This window comes from Panulirus ornatus, chromosome 38 (genome assembly GCF_036320965.1).
Source record: "Panulirus ornatus isolate Po-2019 chromosome 38, ASM3632096v1, whole genome shotgun sequence".
Lineage (NCBI taxonomy): Eukaryota > Metazoa > Arthropoda > Malacostraca > Decapoda > Palinuridae > Panulirus > Panulirus ornatus.
Genome location: NC_092261.1, coordinates 2688932 through 2703610, shown reverse-complemented (window position 1 = coordinate 2703610; position 14679 = coordinate 2688932). Strand labels below are relative to the sequence as shown.

At 48.5% G+C, this 14679-nt stretch overlaps 1 protein-coding gene across 5 annotated transcripts in view; it reads left to right on the top strand.

The window, feature by feature from the left end:
* The window catches only part of LOC139760795 (uncharacterized), a 229208-nt gene that overhangs the window by 91143 nt on the left and 123386 nt on the right, over positions 1–14679 (top strand). For all 5 annotated transcript variants that reach the window (XM_071684401.1, XM_071684403.1, XM_071684404.1 and 2 more), the window contains exon 2: positions 2410–3942. In XM_071684401.1, the coding sequence (XP_071540502.1) occupies positions 3850–3942 (93 nt within the window). In that variant the 5' untranslated portion in view covers positions 2410–3849. The remainder of the gene's footprint in view (positions 1–2409; positions 3943–14679) is intronic.

The following is a 14679-nucleotide window of genomic DNA, read 5'->3' as shown; positions in this document are numbered from 1 at the left end:
GTGGATGAGTGGTCCCTCAAGCGGCCGCCCTCATCAACAGAGGACCCCGGGTTCGATCCCACCGGATGAATGCTACCCATTCAATCCTCTGGCTCGCCTAACGAAGCGTGTACCTACGCTTGGCTTAATGACCCCCACACGATTGTTGATAGAAAATATAGAAAGGGTTTAACCCGGCTGAGGCGAATTCTAATGTGGAATATTTGATGTGTCTGGATTACAGTTAATAAAGTCGTATCTTTCTCTTCAGTGAAATGAAACATTTGTTTGTGAGAAACATTCTTCCGCCTGTGTGCTTGCTCACTCTTCTTGTTGTTGTTTATGTGGTTTTACTTATCTGACTTGTCTCAACCAGGCCTTTACGTACGTGTGTCCTTGGTGTCCGTGTCCTACGACGCCAGTACACGTCCGTAAATTCCTCTCTTGCGTCACAATATATTCGTTCAATGTCCTCCAACGATCATTCTACTTACTATACATCACAGGCCTTGTGCAGCTGTACGTGTACGTATATCCAACACGGACATATGTACACGGCATCACGGTCCTATAATACGCTCAACCTTGTCCCATCATCAAGCAATACCATAAGTATGGAATGGCCTTCCGAAGTACGTACAATCACGGCATGCCCAGCTTCGCGTACCCCGAGGTCGCTACATCATCCCTGAAGGTGCCGAAGGATCTCGTGAAAGCACCAGACGGTTTCTGAACTATGTGGTAGGATCTCCGGGAGGTGAAAACACCGAAGTCGCCGTAGAAATTCCAAAGGGCGCGGTAGAAATCTAAGACCTGACTATATATGCCGTAGGAACTCGATAAGGTGTGGCCGAACTGCAACGGGCGTTACGTGCGTAACTCCTGAAGGTGCCGCTAAAACACACCGCCGGTTTAATTTTTCTGAAGGCGCCGGATAGAACTTCTTGAAATGTCCAAAGATCTCCCGATGACGCCGAAGAGAACTTCTTAAAAGTGTCACCAGATCTGGTCAAAGTGCGGCGGGCCTTTCTGCTGGTGCCGGAGCGAAGCTCCGGCCGTAGGCACGCCGGAAGGTCGTCACCCACAAGATATATCGTCCCCCTGTCCGGACACCCCTGTTTTTGTGGCCCTGGGGGCGCTTCCTCCACTCTACGGGCCGTCGAGCTGTTGAGGCCGTATCAGGGGGTCGCGGGTTGACACAGATTATCTGGGGGAGGAGGAGGAGGAGGAGGAGGAGGGGAGGGAGGAGGTGTGTAGAGGGAGGATTAAGGGGTCTACAAGGGCGAATTGGATTTACACAGGGGAATATGGCCTAGAAAATGGAGATGTGTGGACGCCACAAAGGGTTTAAGGCGCTACTAGGCATCTACAAGAGGATAAAGGGGATGATTCCCCTGAATAAATACCAGAGGGGATTAAGGGGATATGTGAACTAAGGGGAGGATAATTGGGACTCAGCGGCCATAGGGAGGGATTAAGGGCGATGCAGAGGATATGAACGGCGACACAAACATTAACAAAAGGAAAGCAATGGTATGAGAGGAAGGATTAAGGACTATGTGAGGGGAATCAAATAGTAATACAAGGCAGTGAATGAGTCGCACGAAGAGTTATGGGCGACAGAGGTACTGTTGGACGACGCAAGACTTCACACGCGACACACAGCAATAACGCAACACGTAAAGTAAACAAAGGTCAAGCAAGAAGGTCTCAGGACGACAGATGGAGATTTAGCGTCAACAAATGCGTGAGTCGAGGGTACACAGGGAGCGAGGCAGCTCTATATGGAGATGCGGAGGATACTACGAGAGACGTGCGAGGCCATTTAGAGGTAGGGCGAGATCTGGGACGTCCATGGACTTGAGTGAATTTACTGAAGGATTGGAGAAGTTTGGCCAAGAGCTTAAAACTTTCCCCGATAATCATAATATAATGTACACAGAGGATAAGGCTATGGTAACAGCGACCGTTGATTCACAACAGTAAGTATCTGTTGCTCACGAGGGATGGACTGTTCAGTGTCCCACATGACTGGAGTAACTGGTTCAACAGGCGAATCAAGGTAGTTCTACACCACCACTCTCATTATGTGAACACCACCGACCGACGCTGGCGGATAATGGCCTGACCTGACCCATTACTTGTACAAATATATACACATGACTCACCGTAATGTTGGAGATGAACTGTGAGGTCAACATGGTAGAACAGCGCTTCGGGACAGTAGGTCATCAGTCACCTGGGTTCATGCCATCATTACATTAGTCCTGTAACGACAAGAACTGGGGTATTGATGGCTTTCTTTATGATGACCTGCTGTCAAAATTGTACCAAAAAAAATGTGATTAGTATTCTAGATTCGATGTCTAATAATAAATAGAAAAATGCAGCCCAAACATTACTTACTAATAACTCTTTTTCTACTTTCAGGTTTTTTGTAAAGTATAAATATATAAATAGATATATATAGCTATATATAGATGCGTATATATAGCCAGACAATCACCTATGCTATATCATTTACAGAAGTTATAAATTCGAACTTTTCTATCCAATGTCTACAAATGACTAATGATAAATGAGTGTTTTTAATTCTAGTTGTAGAAGATGAACTCGTTGAAGTTAAGAAGCGAAATGTGATATTAAAAATAGTGAATCATAGCTGTTTCGAAACACTGGTTTCATGCACACACACGCATGGAAAGATGACCACATAAGAAATCTTGAAAATAAACCCTTCTAACTGTGATTCTGTTGATGTGTTGATGTTCATAGACTCAAAAATATAAAAATATTAAAAAAAAAGAGCTTCAAAACGTGATAGAAAAAACTGAACTACAGGACCCAATCACGCACAATTCTCGGGATGTTTCCTCTGGTCAAGATCTGGGATTCCAGCGATCAATACAAACATAGATCAACTCCATCGTGAGGCAGGTCCACTCCCCCCTCACACACACACACACACACACACACACAAGCCTCCAGCCCCAGACTCCACAAGCTAAGCCCAGCAACGCCACGTCCTTACAACGGTCACGTGGGAGCCAAGGCCTCCTTCAGTCAGCCGTAGCCTTCAGCACCAGCCAACGCCCTAAGCCCTTGTCAGAGCTCAAGACGCCCAACCAAGAAGCTAGACTGACAGGCAGCCCACTTCCACAACCCCCCGGTGCTCAATCAACCCCCTCCAACCCCAGTCACAACCACCCACAACCTTTGCCTCACAACCCTGGTCAAGTCCCAGGAATATAAAAGCTCCATAACGAACCCAAACAACAAATCCCAAATTGTGAATCTGCCTCATTCGATGACGGACTCTTAATTACACGGCCAAAATTCTATAGTTCTCATGGGTCTGCCTCACAGTTCCAGTATTTGACGTTAACCCCAGAAAGAGAGAGAGAGAGAGAGAGAGAGAGAGAGAGAGAGAGAGAGAGAGAGAGAGAGAGAGAGAGAGAGAGAGAGAGAGAGAGAGTTCCCTTTCCCGTGACTAACTATCCCAGGTAACACAGGCTTTCCTCTCCCAGTCTTACCCCCAGACAACACCAACACTTGGCCTTCACTTACTGCGTGACCTGAACAACAAGTTCCCTCCTGAGGTATTCCATCACACTCGAACTCACAAGAACAACAAAGACGGTAATCATTACCTAAGTTTCCCCTCCCACGAACACTGCAGGCCCCACCCCTCACCCACCACCTCACGTTTTCTCTAAGCACGAATACTACTACCAGGGCTGTGAGTGCAAAGCTTTGTGATTTCCTCACCATGGGTTCTGCAGTCTCGTAAAGGGCCTCCCAGAGCCTGCTGATAAGGGCCCAGGGGGCCGTGTGAAGGCTGAGGCACCTGAGTAAGGACCCAGGGGCAGGATGACGCCGAGGGGCAACACATCAGGCTCCGTCAAGGGCTTCCTGGACGTCAAAATCCCAGCCAGGAAGAGGAGAAGCATTTCCCTGTTTCGGGTAAGTGCAAGATTTTCAACTTTCCTGTTCCACATTACGGTTAAATAACCTCGCCCATTTTTTTTTCTTCTTCTTTTGCTTCTTTTTCTTTACATTCTAAGAAAACTTTACCTACATCCTTTGAGCTTTTTATAAATTCATTCATTACCATATATATATATATATATATATATATATATATAAATATTTTGTATATATCATAATACTGATTAACTCACCACTCGGGTATTCATACATTCTCACGGACACGTACGTATGCAACTCCACCGTCATAGTGTCTGTCTTGAAAGCCTAATTCTTCCCTGGAGGCAGGTGTGGCCTGACCTCATACCTGGTGATTTTCATCATGCATGAATATCTTCACCGCATCTGACACATGACACACGTCCACCTTAAAGACTGCATGACACCCACACTCGCTCACGAGACCCACCTGCGCCAGCAATGGCGCCCAGAGAACCGACTATCACTGACAGAGGCCCGTGTCAGGCTTGACCCGACGAATCTTCACACACACACACACACACACACACGTCACACATCCGTCATAATATGTTCCTGGCAGCAGGTTAACTCTGCACGTACGAGACCGACTGATGACACCAACACCACGACCATGGCACGTAAACTTCATATGTGATGGTGAAGCCAACGTAGAAAATGTATCCACAGGGTTAAAGAACATCATTATATATATATATATATATATATATATATATATATATATATATATATATATATATATATATATATATATATATATATATATATATTGCGTGTATATGACAGTACATAACTACCGCTACGTTATACACATTATGTACACATTGTGCCCACTGACAACACTTGGGAGTTGGAGACACTAACTCCTCAGCTGTGAAGCCTGTGTAGCGGGTTGAATCTTGTCAGGAGGGCACTATTGTCTTGTAGACAAGCATGCGCGCGCACTGCACTCTGGTCATGCACACGTCAGGTAATGTAGTATCGATAGATTCATATGGTTCTCAACTGCAACATACCACACTTAGGTTGACTAACTTTGTGACTTAATTTTCAAATTCTAGGGTTTTAAGTTACCCTAAAGAAAGGGGTTGTTAACTTGGTCTGTCATCCTTAAGAGGACTGTACTCGGTCTTTAAGTTCTCCTGAAAAGAAGTGTTGTTTTGTGTGGATGCGGAGAGGAGGGGGTTGGGGTTGCCCACTGGCATAAATTATTCCACAAAAGATGAAGAAAACGAGACAGTTGAAGTGGCAGCCGTGTCTGTGTACGTGGCAACCTAACAGACGTATCCCCAGCAGCTGTGGGGAGGGATCACACACACACACACACACACACACACACACACACACACACACACACACACACACACCTATTAAAAATGAAAATGGCCTGCTGAGGTAATTACGTAAAAAGGTAATACACTCCAGCAATTACAGAGAAGAGACATAGTACCTACGTCTTGATATTGCACACGGCAGGCCTAACGGGTCGCGCTCACCGCCACAGAGGGAGAGGGAATATGGCGGGGATGTGATCAACGGGTATGGTTATAGGGGAGGATATGGGTCGGTTACGGATGTGATGTGAGGTTATACAGGAAGATATTGAGTGGTATGATCGGGTGTGGGTGTAGCACACAACACTACCTGGCCTACACTTGATGAATACACAGTGTATTGCCCCACGTAGGCCTGATGTAGACACTACTACCCTGCCACACTACCTGAACACCACAGAGGTATACAGACCATGGACACACCACAGCTGAACCCCAGAAAGCTATCTGTAAACTGGCTTCTGAAACACGCCACGTACAGCGGTAGGTCGGAACAATACCAGATGTCATTTAACCTGTACGTATGTTCATACCAAGTACTGCTAAATGCTGGAGTAACCATTGCTTTACTGCAGTGATGGTGTGTGTGTGTGTGTGTGTGTGTGTGTGTGTGTGTGTGTGTGTGTGTGTGTGTGTGTGTGTGCTGGAGGGCACAGGTGGCGGCAAGAGGAACCTCCATACAAAGCGGTAACCTCCGCACCCCACGCTCCTCATCTGCTGGGAACCTCCCACACGTGGGTGCTCTCGCCTCCATACAGCCGTCCACTTCCCCCGCTTCACCGGACTCTCTCTCTCTCTCTCTCTCTCTCTCTCTCTCTCTCTCTCTCTCTCTCTCTCTCTCTCTCCCTCCCTCCCTCCCTCCCTCCTTGCAGTACAGCACAGCTGGTGCTGACACAGCGCGAGCCATCAGAACCCAGCAGACCTTCCAGTTTCCAGGGTTTTCCTTCCTCTGCGTTATAATTTGATCTTTACTTCTCCCTTCTTCGTCTCCTTCATCATCTTCTTCGTCCCCCTCCTCATTGTGATCATCATGCCCTCTCCCCACTCCTTCAAATATAAGCAAGATGTGCACGGGAGGGTCTGGTGGAGAGGCTAGTTATAACTCCATGTCAGGCAAGAGAGAGAGAGAGAGAGAGAGAGAGAGAGAGAGAGAGAGAGAGAGAGAGAGAGAGAGAGAGAGAGAGAGAGAGAGAAAGGTTTACACATGATCTATTTGTTCATTAGAGTTTTAACCACGAAAGTTACCCATAACTAACTTCACTGCACACGACAGATACCTAATTCATCTTCGTGAGTACCTTACCTGGTTCGAAATGACTTAGACACCATATGATCAATGGGCAGGCCTAATAAGGACGACAATACCATAAACCCATGCAATATATCAATACTTAACTCGAGATTAATCTATGTAGACAAGACACACTGTGAGTGTTTGAGTGTGTGTGTGTGTGTGTGTGTGTGTGTGTGTGTGTGTGTGTGTGTGTGTGTGTGTAACGTTTCCTCTGACCTAATCGAGCAGACACTGATATGAATATGTGGTAAACATACTTTCATGAGTATTGACGTAACACATAGCATGTGTGGAAGTGAACCAATACATACATACATATATATATATATATATATATATATATATATATATATATATATATATATATATATATATATATATATATATATATATATATGCCGACTTCCGAGAAAGTGAAATTCGGGAAACATGCGTTGAACAATTCGTGTTAAACTTGGGAATTTTTGGCTGTGCTGTGCGTGAGATCATTAAGATACGCCGGTGCGAGTAGAGGGATGATTAATATACGTTGTGCTGAGCGAGGAATGATTATTATGCTCGGTTGCTATGGGACCGCGTGGAAACATACATATAAACACTCGTCTGTTTAATGAGCATAATCAATTTTTCGCTTTCTATTGCCCGTGAGACACTAATCACAGGCATCAACGAATTAATTAAGTCGTTAGTGTACCTGGCAGAGTTAATTACAGAATGAGTACATTTCAAGTTTAATCTGTTGAAGTTTTGCTCTCCGGCCAACAGACGTGGGGGGCGGGCGGCGGTAATATTTCGTTGACGACGTTATGGCAAGACTAACGGTTCATACGTAAGCCAACGGTACTGGCACGCAGGGAAGGCCAGGCTACAACGGATGTGAATGCAGTACAGCAGGAGCCACTCGGTGCACACTATATGGCAACAAGGTGATCGCTATATAGCAAAGGTATGGCTCAGGAAACACGGACGGATAGTACGATAACAATATAACAAGGGCGCGGTGAACTCACTATGATATGGCAACACTGGGGAAACAATAGAAATGTTGCCAAAGAAAATGAGAAAGATTTTAACGACGAAATTATACTTGCGCATCCGGAGGGCGGTGTCAAAATGGACTGTGCACAGTGATGAGAACATGTCCAAAGTTTGGTTTATGGTAGAAGATACGAAGCGACCTCACGACAACTGTAACATGACGGGTATATGGCAAGATGACGTGATACGTGCAGGGCTGGCAACACCCGGCCAACTGAGATGGTCACATTGCGCAGTCCATATCCATTAATTTTCACAATACCCATACAGGCAGGCACACAACACAGGGTTATTAAAACACCCTCCTGTTATAAATATTGCTATTCTCTCAATACACATTGTGAAAGTGTCCAAAAAAAAAAAAACGTACACAATACAGCCGCTCATTTTCAGTGTGGTCATATTACGAACTCAGGCTGTGGAAACTGACGGAACGGTGGAATGAACGTGCAACATGATCACGATGGCTACCTGGTACATGACATTAGTTGTGGCAGTTGGTGTCCTCATCACCCAGGCCACAAGGTACACCTCGAAGGTTTACTCTCACCTCGAGTCTTACGTTCATGTTCGGCCCCTCGTATGATGATGAGCGACGTAATCATTCAAATCACCGTCTAAACGTCACAATAACTGCAATTTACCGTCTTGACGTCATTCATTCATTTGGGGAAAAAATCATTTAAAATATATACGAAACGAAAAAAGAGGAAAACAATTGTTTTAAAATTCGACACACGGTAGAAAAACACTACAGATGTTCGGTACTAAAGCAGCCACCTGAAATATCGTAAGTTCTTGTGGGTGACCTGAGCCGGTGTGAGTAGGTTGTGAGGCGACACCAGGCTCTCGGGGATGACGACTCTGCCTCATGTGTACACTGAGAACCATTTCCATAATATATACAGTGGCTATACATCTCAACCACAGGACACTACGCAATCATTACCCATATCATTGAAGACCGACAAATGGGATCAAGTATGAACCATCTTGTTGTAACAACTACTGGATGAACACTTATCAGAAATTTCGCCACATCAATTACGATTTAGTGAGTGAGTGCCTGACCTCCTGACCCGGGCACTGAATGCAGTGATATTTAGTAAACACATTCCTGCCTTGAAGCTCCTCTGATCTGTTGTGTCAACGTATACACGATGAAAAACACTGACCAAAGCAATGATAACTACAACAGCAAATTCATGGTTCTTGTGTACATCCAAATATGATTAGCTCATCACTGGGACACTATGATTGGCCAATCACTTTCCATGAACAAGTACAGCCCTTAATGAAAAAAACAATTGTGAAAATCAATGACGATAACTACCCGTTACGTTAGTTAGACATGAGCAGTGTTCATATTATGCCCATATTAATTACTCGTAATACAGGTGAACTGGTATTTTTTTCTTCGACCAAATGTATGCCTGTGACAGGTAATTTGTTCTGACACACGGATTCCCTGTACAGGGAAATGTTTCATACACGTCCAGGCCGGGCAAACTGCGCCTCATCATAAAATATCTGGATATTCTATGCCTAGTCGCGGGATAAATGAGTCCCGTAATATGGCAACACTGCCAGCGGATCGCACCGTCATAAAAATTTATTTTATCTTTTTTTATTCACAGAGAAAAGTGAACTTACGAAATTACATATGAGACAGAAAGGCCGACATGCTCGAGCGAATGCACTATACCTCCCTCTACAACCCTTGTATGCTGCTTTCTGAATATTTGTCTCGTAACCTCAAAACTGACGAAAACAACTCATTTGTCTTTTTTCTTTTAAACTGATTTTTTTATGTTACAAATGATCAATAAGTTATCACAGGCATCATGCAAGGTGTATATCAAGTTATCTGAGACAAATTTCATGAACACTGGTTGATATACGGTCAAATTTTGGCAAAAATAAAAATGAAAATGCTTTTCTGGCTAACTTTGACTTCTATATACCTAAATATGACCATACTAATCATGTTAACAAACCCCACATCATGCAGTAAAGAGAAAAATAAAAGGCAGACAGATGGACAGATATATATAAAGGAACAGAGAAGGGGGTCAGGTGAGGATATTCCCTCAAAGGCCCAGTCCTCTGTTCTTAACGCTACCTCGCTATCGCGGGAAATGGCGAACAGTATGAAAGAAAAGAAAATATATATATATATATATATATATATATATATATATATATATATATATATATATATATATATATATATTTCTTCAGTCCTATACTCAGCGTGTACATAACTCTACGGCCATGGTGTCCCACATTTCAGTAACTTTACTGTTAAGTATATCATTCTGGACTGACAACTGCTACAATATCCCCGGCGCAAATAGTACATTATAAAATAAATACATTATACAACTATAACAATGTTTACATTATTTTCACAATATAAGGCAAAACAGTCAACAAAATCCTCACCACACAAACACACAACACATAACGGCCGGAGGACGGTGTGAGCGAATGAGTTTATTTCTTCGTCTGCACCTGGCGCTCCCTCCATACCGCAAGAAACAGCGAACAAGTATGAAAACACACACACACACACACACACACACACACACACACACACACACACACACACACACACACACACACATACACACAAACACACACAAATACACGGCTGCAGTTTACCCTTAATAAAACATTTCCTTAGAGAGAGAGAGAGAGAGAGAGAGAGAGAGAGAGAGAGAGAGAGAGAGAGAGAGAGAGAGAGAGAGAGAGAGAGAGAGTGGGGATAGGTCCAGATAAGCCAGCCTGAGTTTCAGCCCCTCCCCTCTCTCTCCCCAGGTGAGCTTAATCACAGGTAACAAGGAGGAAATTCATGGCCAGATCCCAGAGGCTGGGTTTAGCTGGGGAGGCTGGGAGGGTGATTCCCGCTAGGGTGAGGTGCTGTAGGGCTGGGGATGACTGTGGCACTGGGAGTGTGGAGCGTGAGGGTCGGGGGTGGGGATGACTGTGGACTGAAGAAGGGACGCTTGGAATGGAGCACTGGGATGGGGGGTAAACGCATCACTGCACGCCCATGGCACGTCTCCAGCACGTCTCGTGCGTTGTGATGACGTGTGAGACCAATCACACCACCTGGGGAGGTGCATACACACACACACACACACACACACACACACACACACACACACACACACACACACACACACACATACACATGCAACATTCAGGCCCACTGGGGAGACTGCGGATTCCCTCCTGAAGTGGCGTGTCCTGCCATCGGTATGGGTGCGGGAGCCAGGGTTCGAGGCTCCATCTTTCATGTGTGTCGGTGAGGGAGGGTGGGCCTGGGATGGGAGGGGGGGGGGGGGGTCAACCTGCAGCGCTACACTTGCTACAGCACAGCGGCTTCCCCAGCAGTGGATGACTCACGCCTCGCAACCTCGACCTCACCTCCTGCAGAAGTCTCGTCCCGGTATATTATAAGTTCGAGTTTTACCAGCGCCTGTACCTGCTGATGCCTAGTTCGGCTTGATCCTGTGTTGGGTTGGTCTCGTGCTTGGGGTATCGTGCTGGGTTGGTCCGTGCTTGGGGTGTCGTGCTGGGTTGGTCCGTGCTTGCGGTGTCGTGCTGGGTTGGTCCCGTGCGTGGGGTGTCGTGTGTGATCTGTGAGTACAACGATGTTGCCGTACATCTTGGGTGGCTGGCTGGTATGGTGACGTCCAGGGTCATCATCAGTTCCCTCCCTCCTCCCGTGCCATTCTGTTTCCATCTATACAGACCAGGAATACGTGATACCATTGTCCTCCAGCAGATAACCACGTCATAGACCACCGGGTCTTCTGTTATCTTTCCCTCCCAGAGCACTGCCAAGATCTGGCATCCTTCGCTTCGCTCCTCCCTCACTCTTCCTACCTCATTCTCCATCCTCCTCTCTCTCCCTCCCCCCAACGCTCTGCCCTCCTACTGGATATTGAATGTCCCGATGCACCACAGTGTCATCCCACCCCCTGTCATATACGACTCAATACCACATTAGCGGGACGAGGACTCCCGCCCCAAACACCTCCCTCTCTTCGTGCCGCTTGTACCCAGCATCCTCCCAAGCTGTTCTGATAGTGCAAGAGAGAGAGAGGGAATTAGGCCATGAAACACAGGAGGAAGGGAGGGAGGGAGGGAGGGAGGGAGGGAGGGAGGGAGGGAGAGAGAGGGAGGAAGGGAGAGAGAGAGAGAGAGGGAGGGAGAGAGAGAGAGAGGAGGGAGGGAGGGAGGGAGGGAGGGAGGGAGGGAGGGAGGGAGGGAGGGAGGGAGAGAGAGAGAGAGAGAGAGAGAGAGAGTTCCTTAGTGGCTGCCTGGAGCCTCTCTGGCAAGCCAGGGATGCCAATGGGCCACAATACATCTGCCTCGCTGATCTGCAGATTGGAAATCGACTTACTGATGACTGGGAAGATCTGTAAACCCGGGGGGAGGGGGGGGGGGGTCGATCTTAAACCCGGTCACGACAGCCTTGTTGAAGGCGTGGGGTGGGGGGGGGGGGAAGGGCTTTGGGATCTACCGTCATGTGGGATCCACTACCACCACCTCTCTCTCTCTCTCTCTCTCTCTCTCTCTCTCTCTCTCTCTCTCAAACCAAGCCCCTACAACCTCATGAATGCTCTCCCCTCCTCTACCTCTCCCTCTCTTCGTTTCGTTCTCTTCCCTTTAATCCCTCTCCTTGCCTTGCTTCCCCCGTACCTTGAACCTCTCTCTCTCTCTCTCTCTCTCTCTCTCTCTCTCTCTCTCTCTCTCTCTCTCTCTCTCTCTCTCTCTCTCTCTCACACACACACACCTGTGCCGTCTTCTTTTTTGCCCGCACTTTCCCAACAGATTTCCTTAACGGAAATATAAATGATAAGTACACCAGAGCTATTCAGCATATCTCTTACAGGTTCAAACTCACCAACGGATCTGCACAAGCAAAAGCAAATCTGCAAAGCCCAAATCGCCAACAACCACAACCAAACCCTGGAACAATCACCAACAGTCCCCCAACAATCACCGCTGGACCCCCAACAATCACCGCTGGACCCCCAACAATCACCGCTGGACCCCCAACAAAATCCCTCGATTCGGCTACTTTCGTGATCAATCTTATTTTGATACACAGAGAAAAGTTTTCCAATCTAACACAAAGGCGCGTGTGTGTGTGTGTGTGTGTGTGTGTGTGTGTGTGTGTGTGTGTGTGTGTGCTGATCGAAGGGAGGTACATCACTAAAGCGAGAGTGGGAAGTGTTTTTAATGAGGTTGCGTACTGTTATTGTTATTCTATTCGGCAAAATCAGACACACACACACACACACACCACACACACACACACACACACACACACACACACACACCTTGTTACTCTCCCCACACAAACGCAACGCTCTTCGCCCCACGCATTAAAACATGCTCCCACCCTTACACTCACACCCACCCTCCCACCCACACACCACTTCAATACGCCCGACCATACCTCTCCGGAATGATCCAAAGAGGGAGAAAAGAAAGACATAAATCCCTTCTATGCCAGCAGGGAGGAGCGTAAATCCCCCTTTAACTTGACCGGATTACCTTGAGTGAAGCGAGATGGGCCGACGTGGGTTATCACGATGCAAAATTTAGGGCGAGGGAAGCGCAAGGTAGGGCAGGGGTTAGGGATTCCAGCCCTTGAGGCAGGGGCGTCCCTCTCCGCCAGGGGTGCAGGGGACAATCTCAGGAGGGGGCAAAACCCGGACTCCTCCCCCCCCCCCTTCCCTCCATGTGACAGGTCAGGTAGGCCTACGTGAAAATTAACGTGCACAATAGTCAATTCCCGGGGGAGCCTATGGCCGATATATGTTGTGGGCTTTTACTGTGGCATCTGGTCCGATACCGTCCCAACCAAATTCCTTCAGAGAGAAGCAGTTAACCAAACCATTGTCAACCACCACCACAGAGGCCTTATGGTCGGTACCCACCAGCCGCAGACCCGCCAGTCACAAGCACCAACTTGCCCACACACGCCAACAACCACCGGAATCTGGCAAGACCTCCGCCAGATTAAGCCAGAAAGCAGCTAAACCCGCCAGCAGTCAACAAAATGACGCCACCACGAGGCTCAATCTCGCCTCAAGAAGTCGAATCACGCCAGGGGAAGGAAAGCTTAAAGAGGAGCCATCGACGCCAACCTAAGACGGCACTGGGTAAGCACCAGCAGGGGATGGTGCCAGGCTGGGGGAGGAACCAGCAGGGGTGGGTGCCAGGCTGGGGGAGGAACCAGCAGGGGTGGGTGCCAGGCTGGGGGAGGAACCAGCAGGAGTGGGTGCCAGAGGCTGGGGGAGGCACCAGCAAGGGTGGGTGCCAGGCTGGGGGAGGAACCAGCAGGGGTGGGTGCCAGGCTGGGGGAGGAACCAGCAGGGGTGGGTGCCAGGCTGGGGGAGGAACCAGCAGGGGTGGGTGCCAGGCTGGGGGAGGAACCAGCAGGGGTGGGTGCCAGGCTGGGGGAGGAACCAGCAGGGGTGGGTGCCAGGCTGGGGGAGGAACCAGCAGGGGTGGGTGCCAGGCTGGGGGAGGAACCAGCAGGGGTGGGTGCCAGGCTGGGGGAGGAACCAGCAGGGGTGGGTGCCAGGCTGGGGGAGGAACCAGCAGGGGTGGGTGCCAGGCTGGGGGAGGAACCAGCAGGGGTGGGTGCCAGGCTGGGGGAGGAACCAGCAGGGGTGGGTGCCAGGCTGGGGGAGGAACCAGCAGGGGTGGGTGCCAGGCTGGGGGAGGAACCAGCAGGGGTGGGTGCCAGGCTGGGGGAGGAACCAGCAGGGGTGGGTGCCAGGCTGGGGGAGGAACCAGCAGGGGTGGGTGCCAGGCTGGGGGAGGAACCAGCAGGGGTGGGTGCCAGGCTGGGGGAGGAACCAGCAGGGGTGGGTGCCAGGCTGGGGGAGGAACCAGCAGGGGTGGGTGCCAGGCTGGGGGAGGAACCAGCAGGGGTGGGTGCCAGGCTGGGGGAGGAACCAGCAGGGGTGGGTGCCAGGCTGGGGGAGGAACCAGCAGGGGTGGGTGCCAGGCTGGGGGAGGAACCAGCAGGGGTGGGTG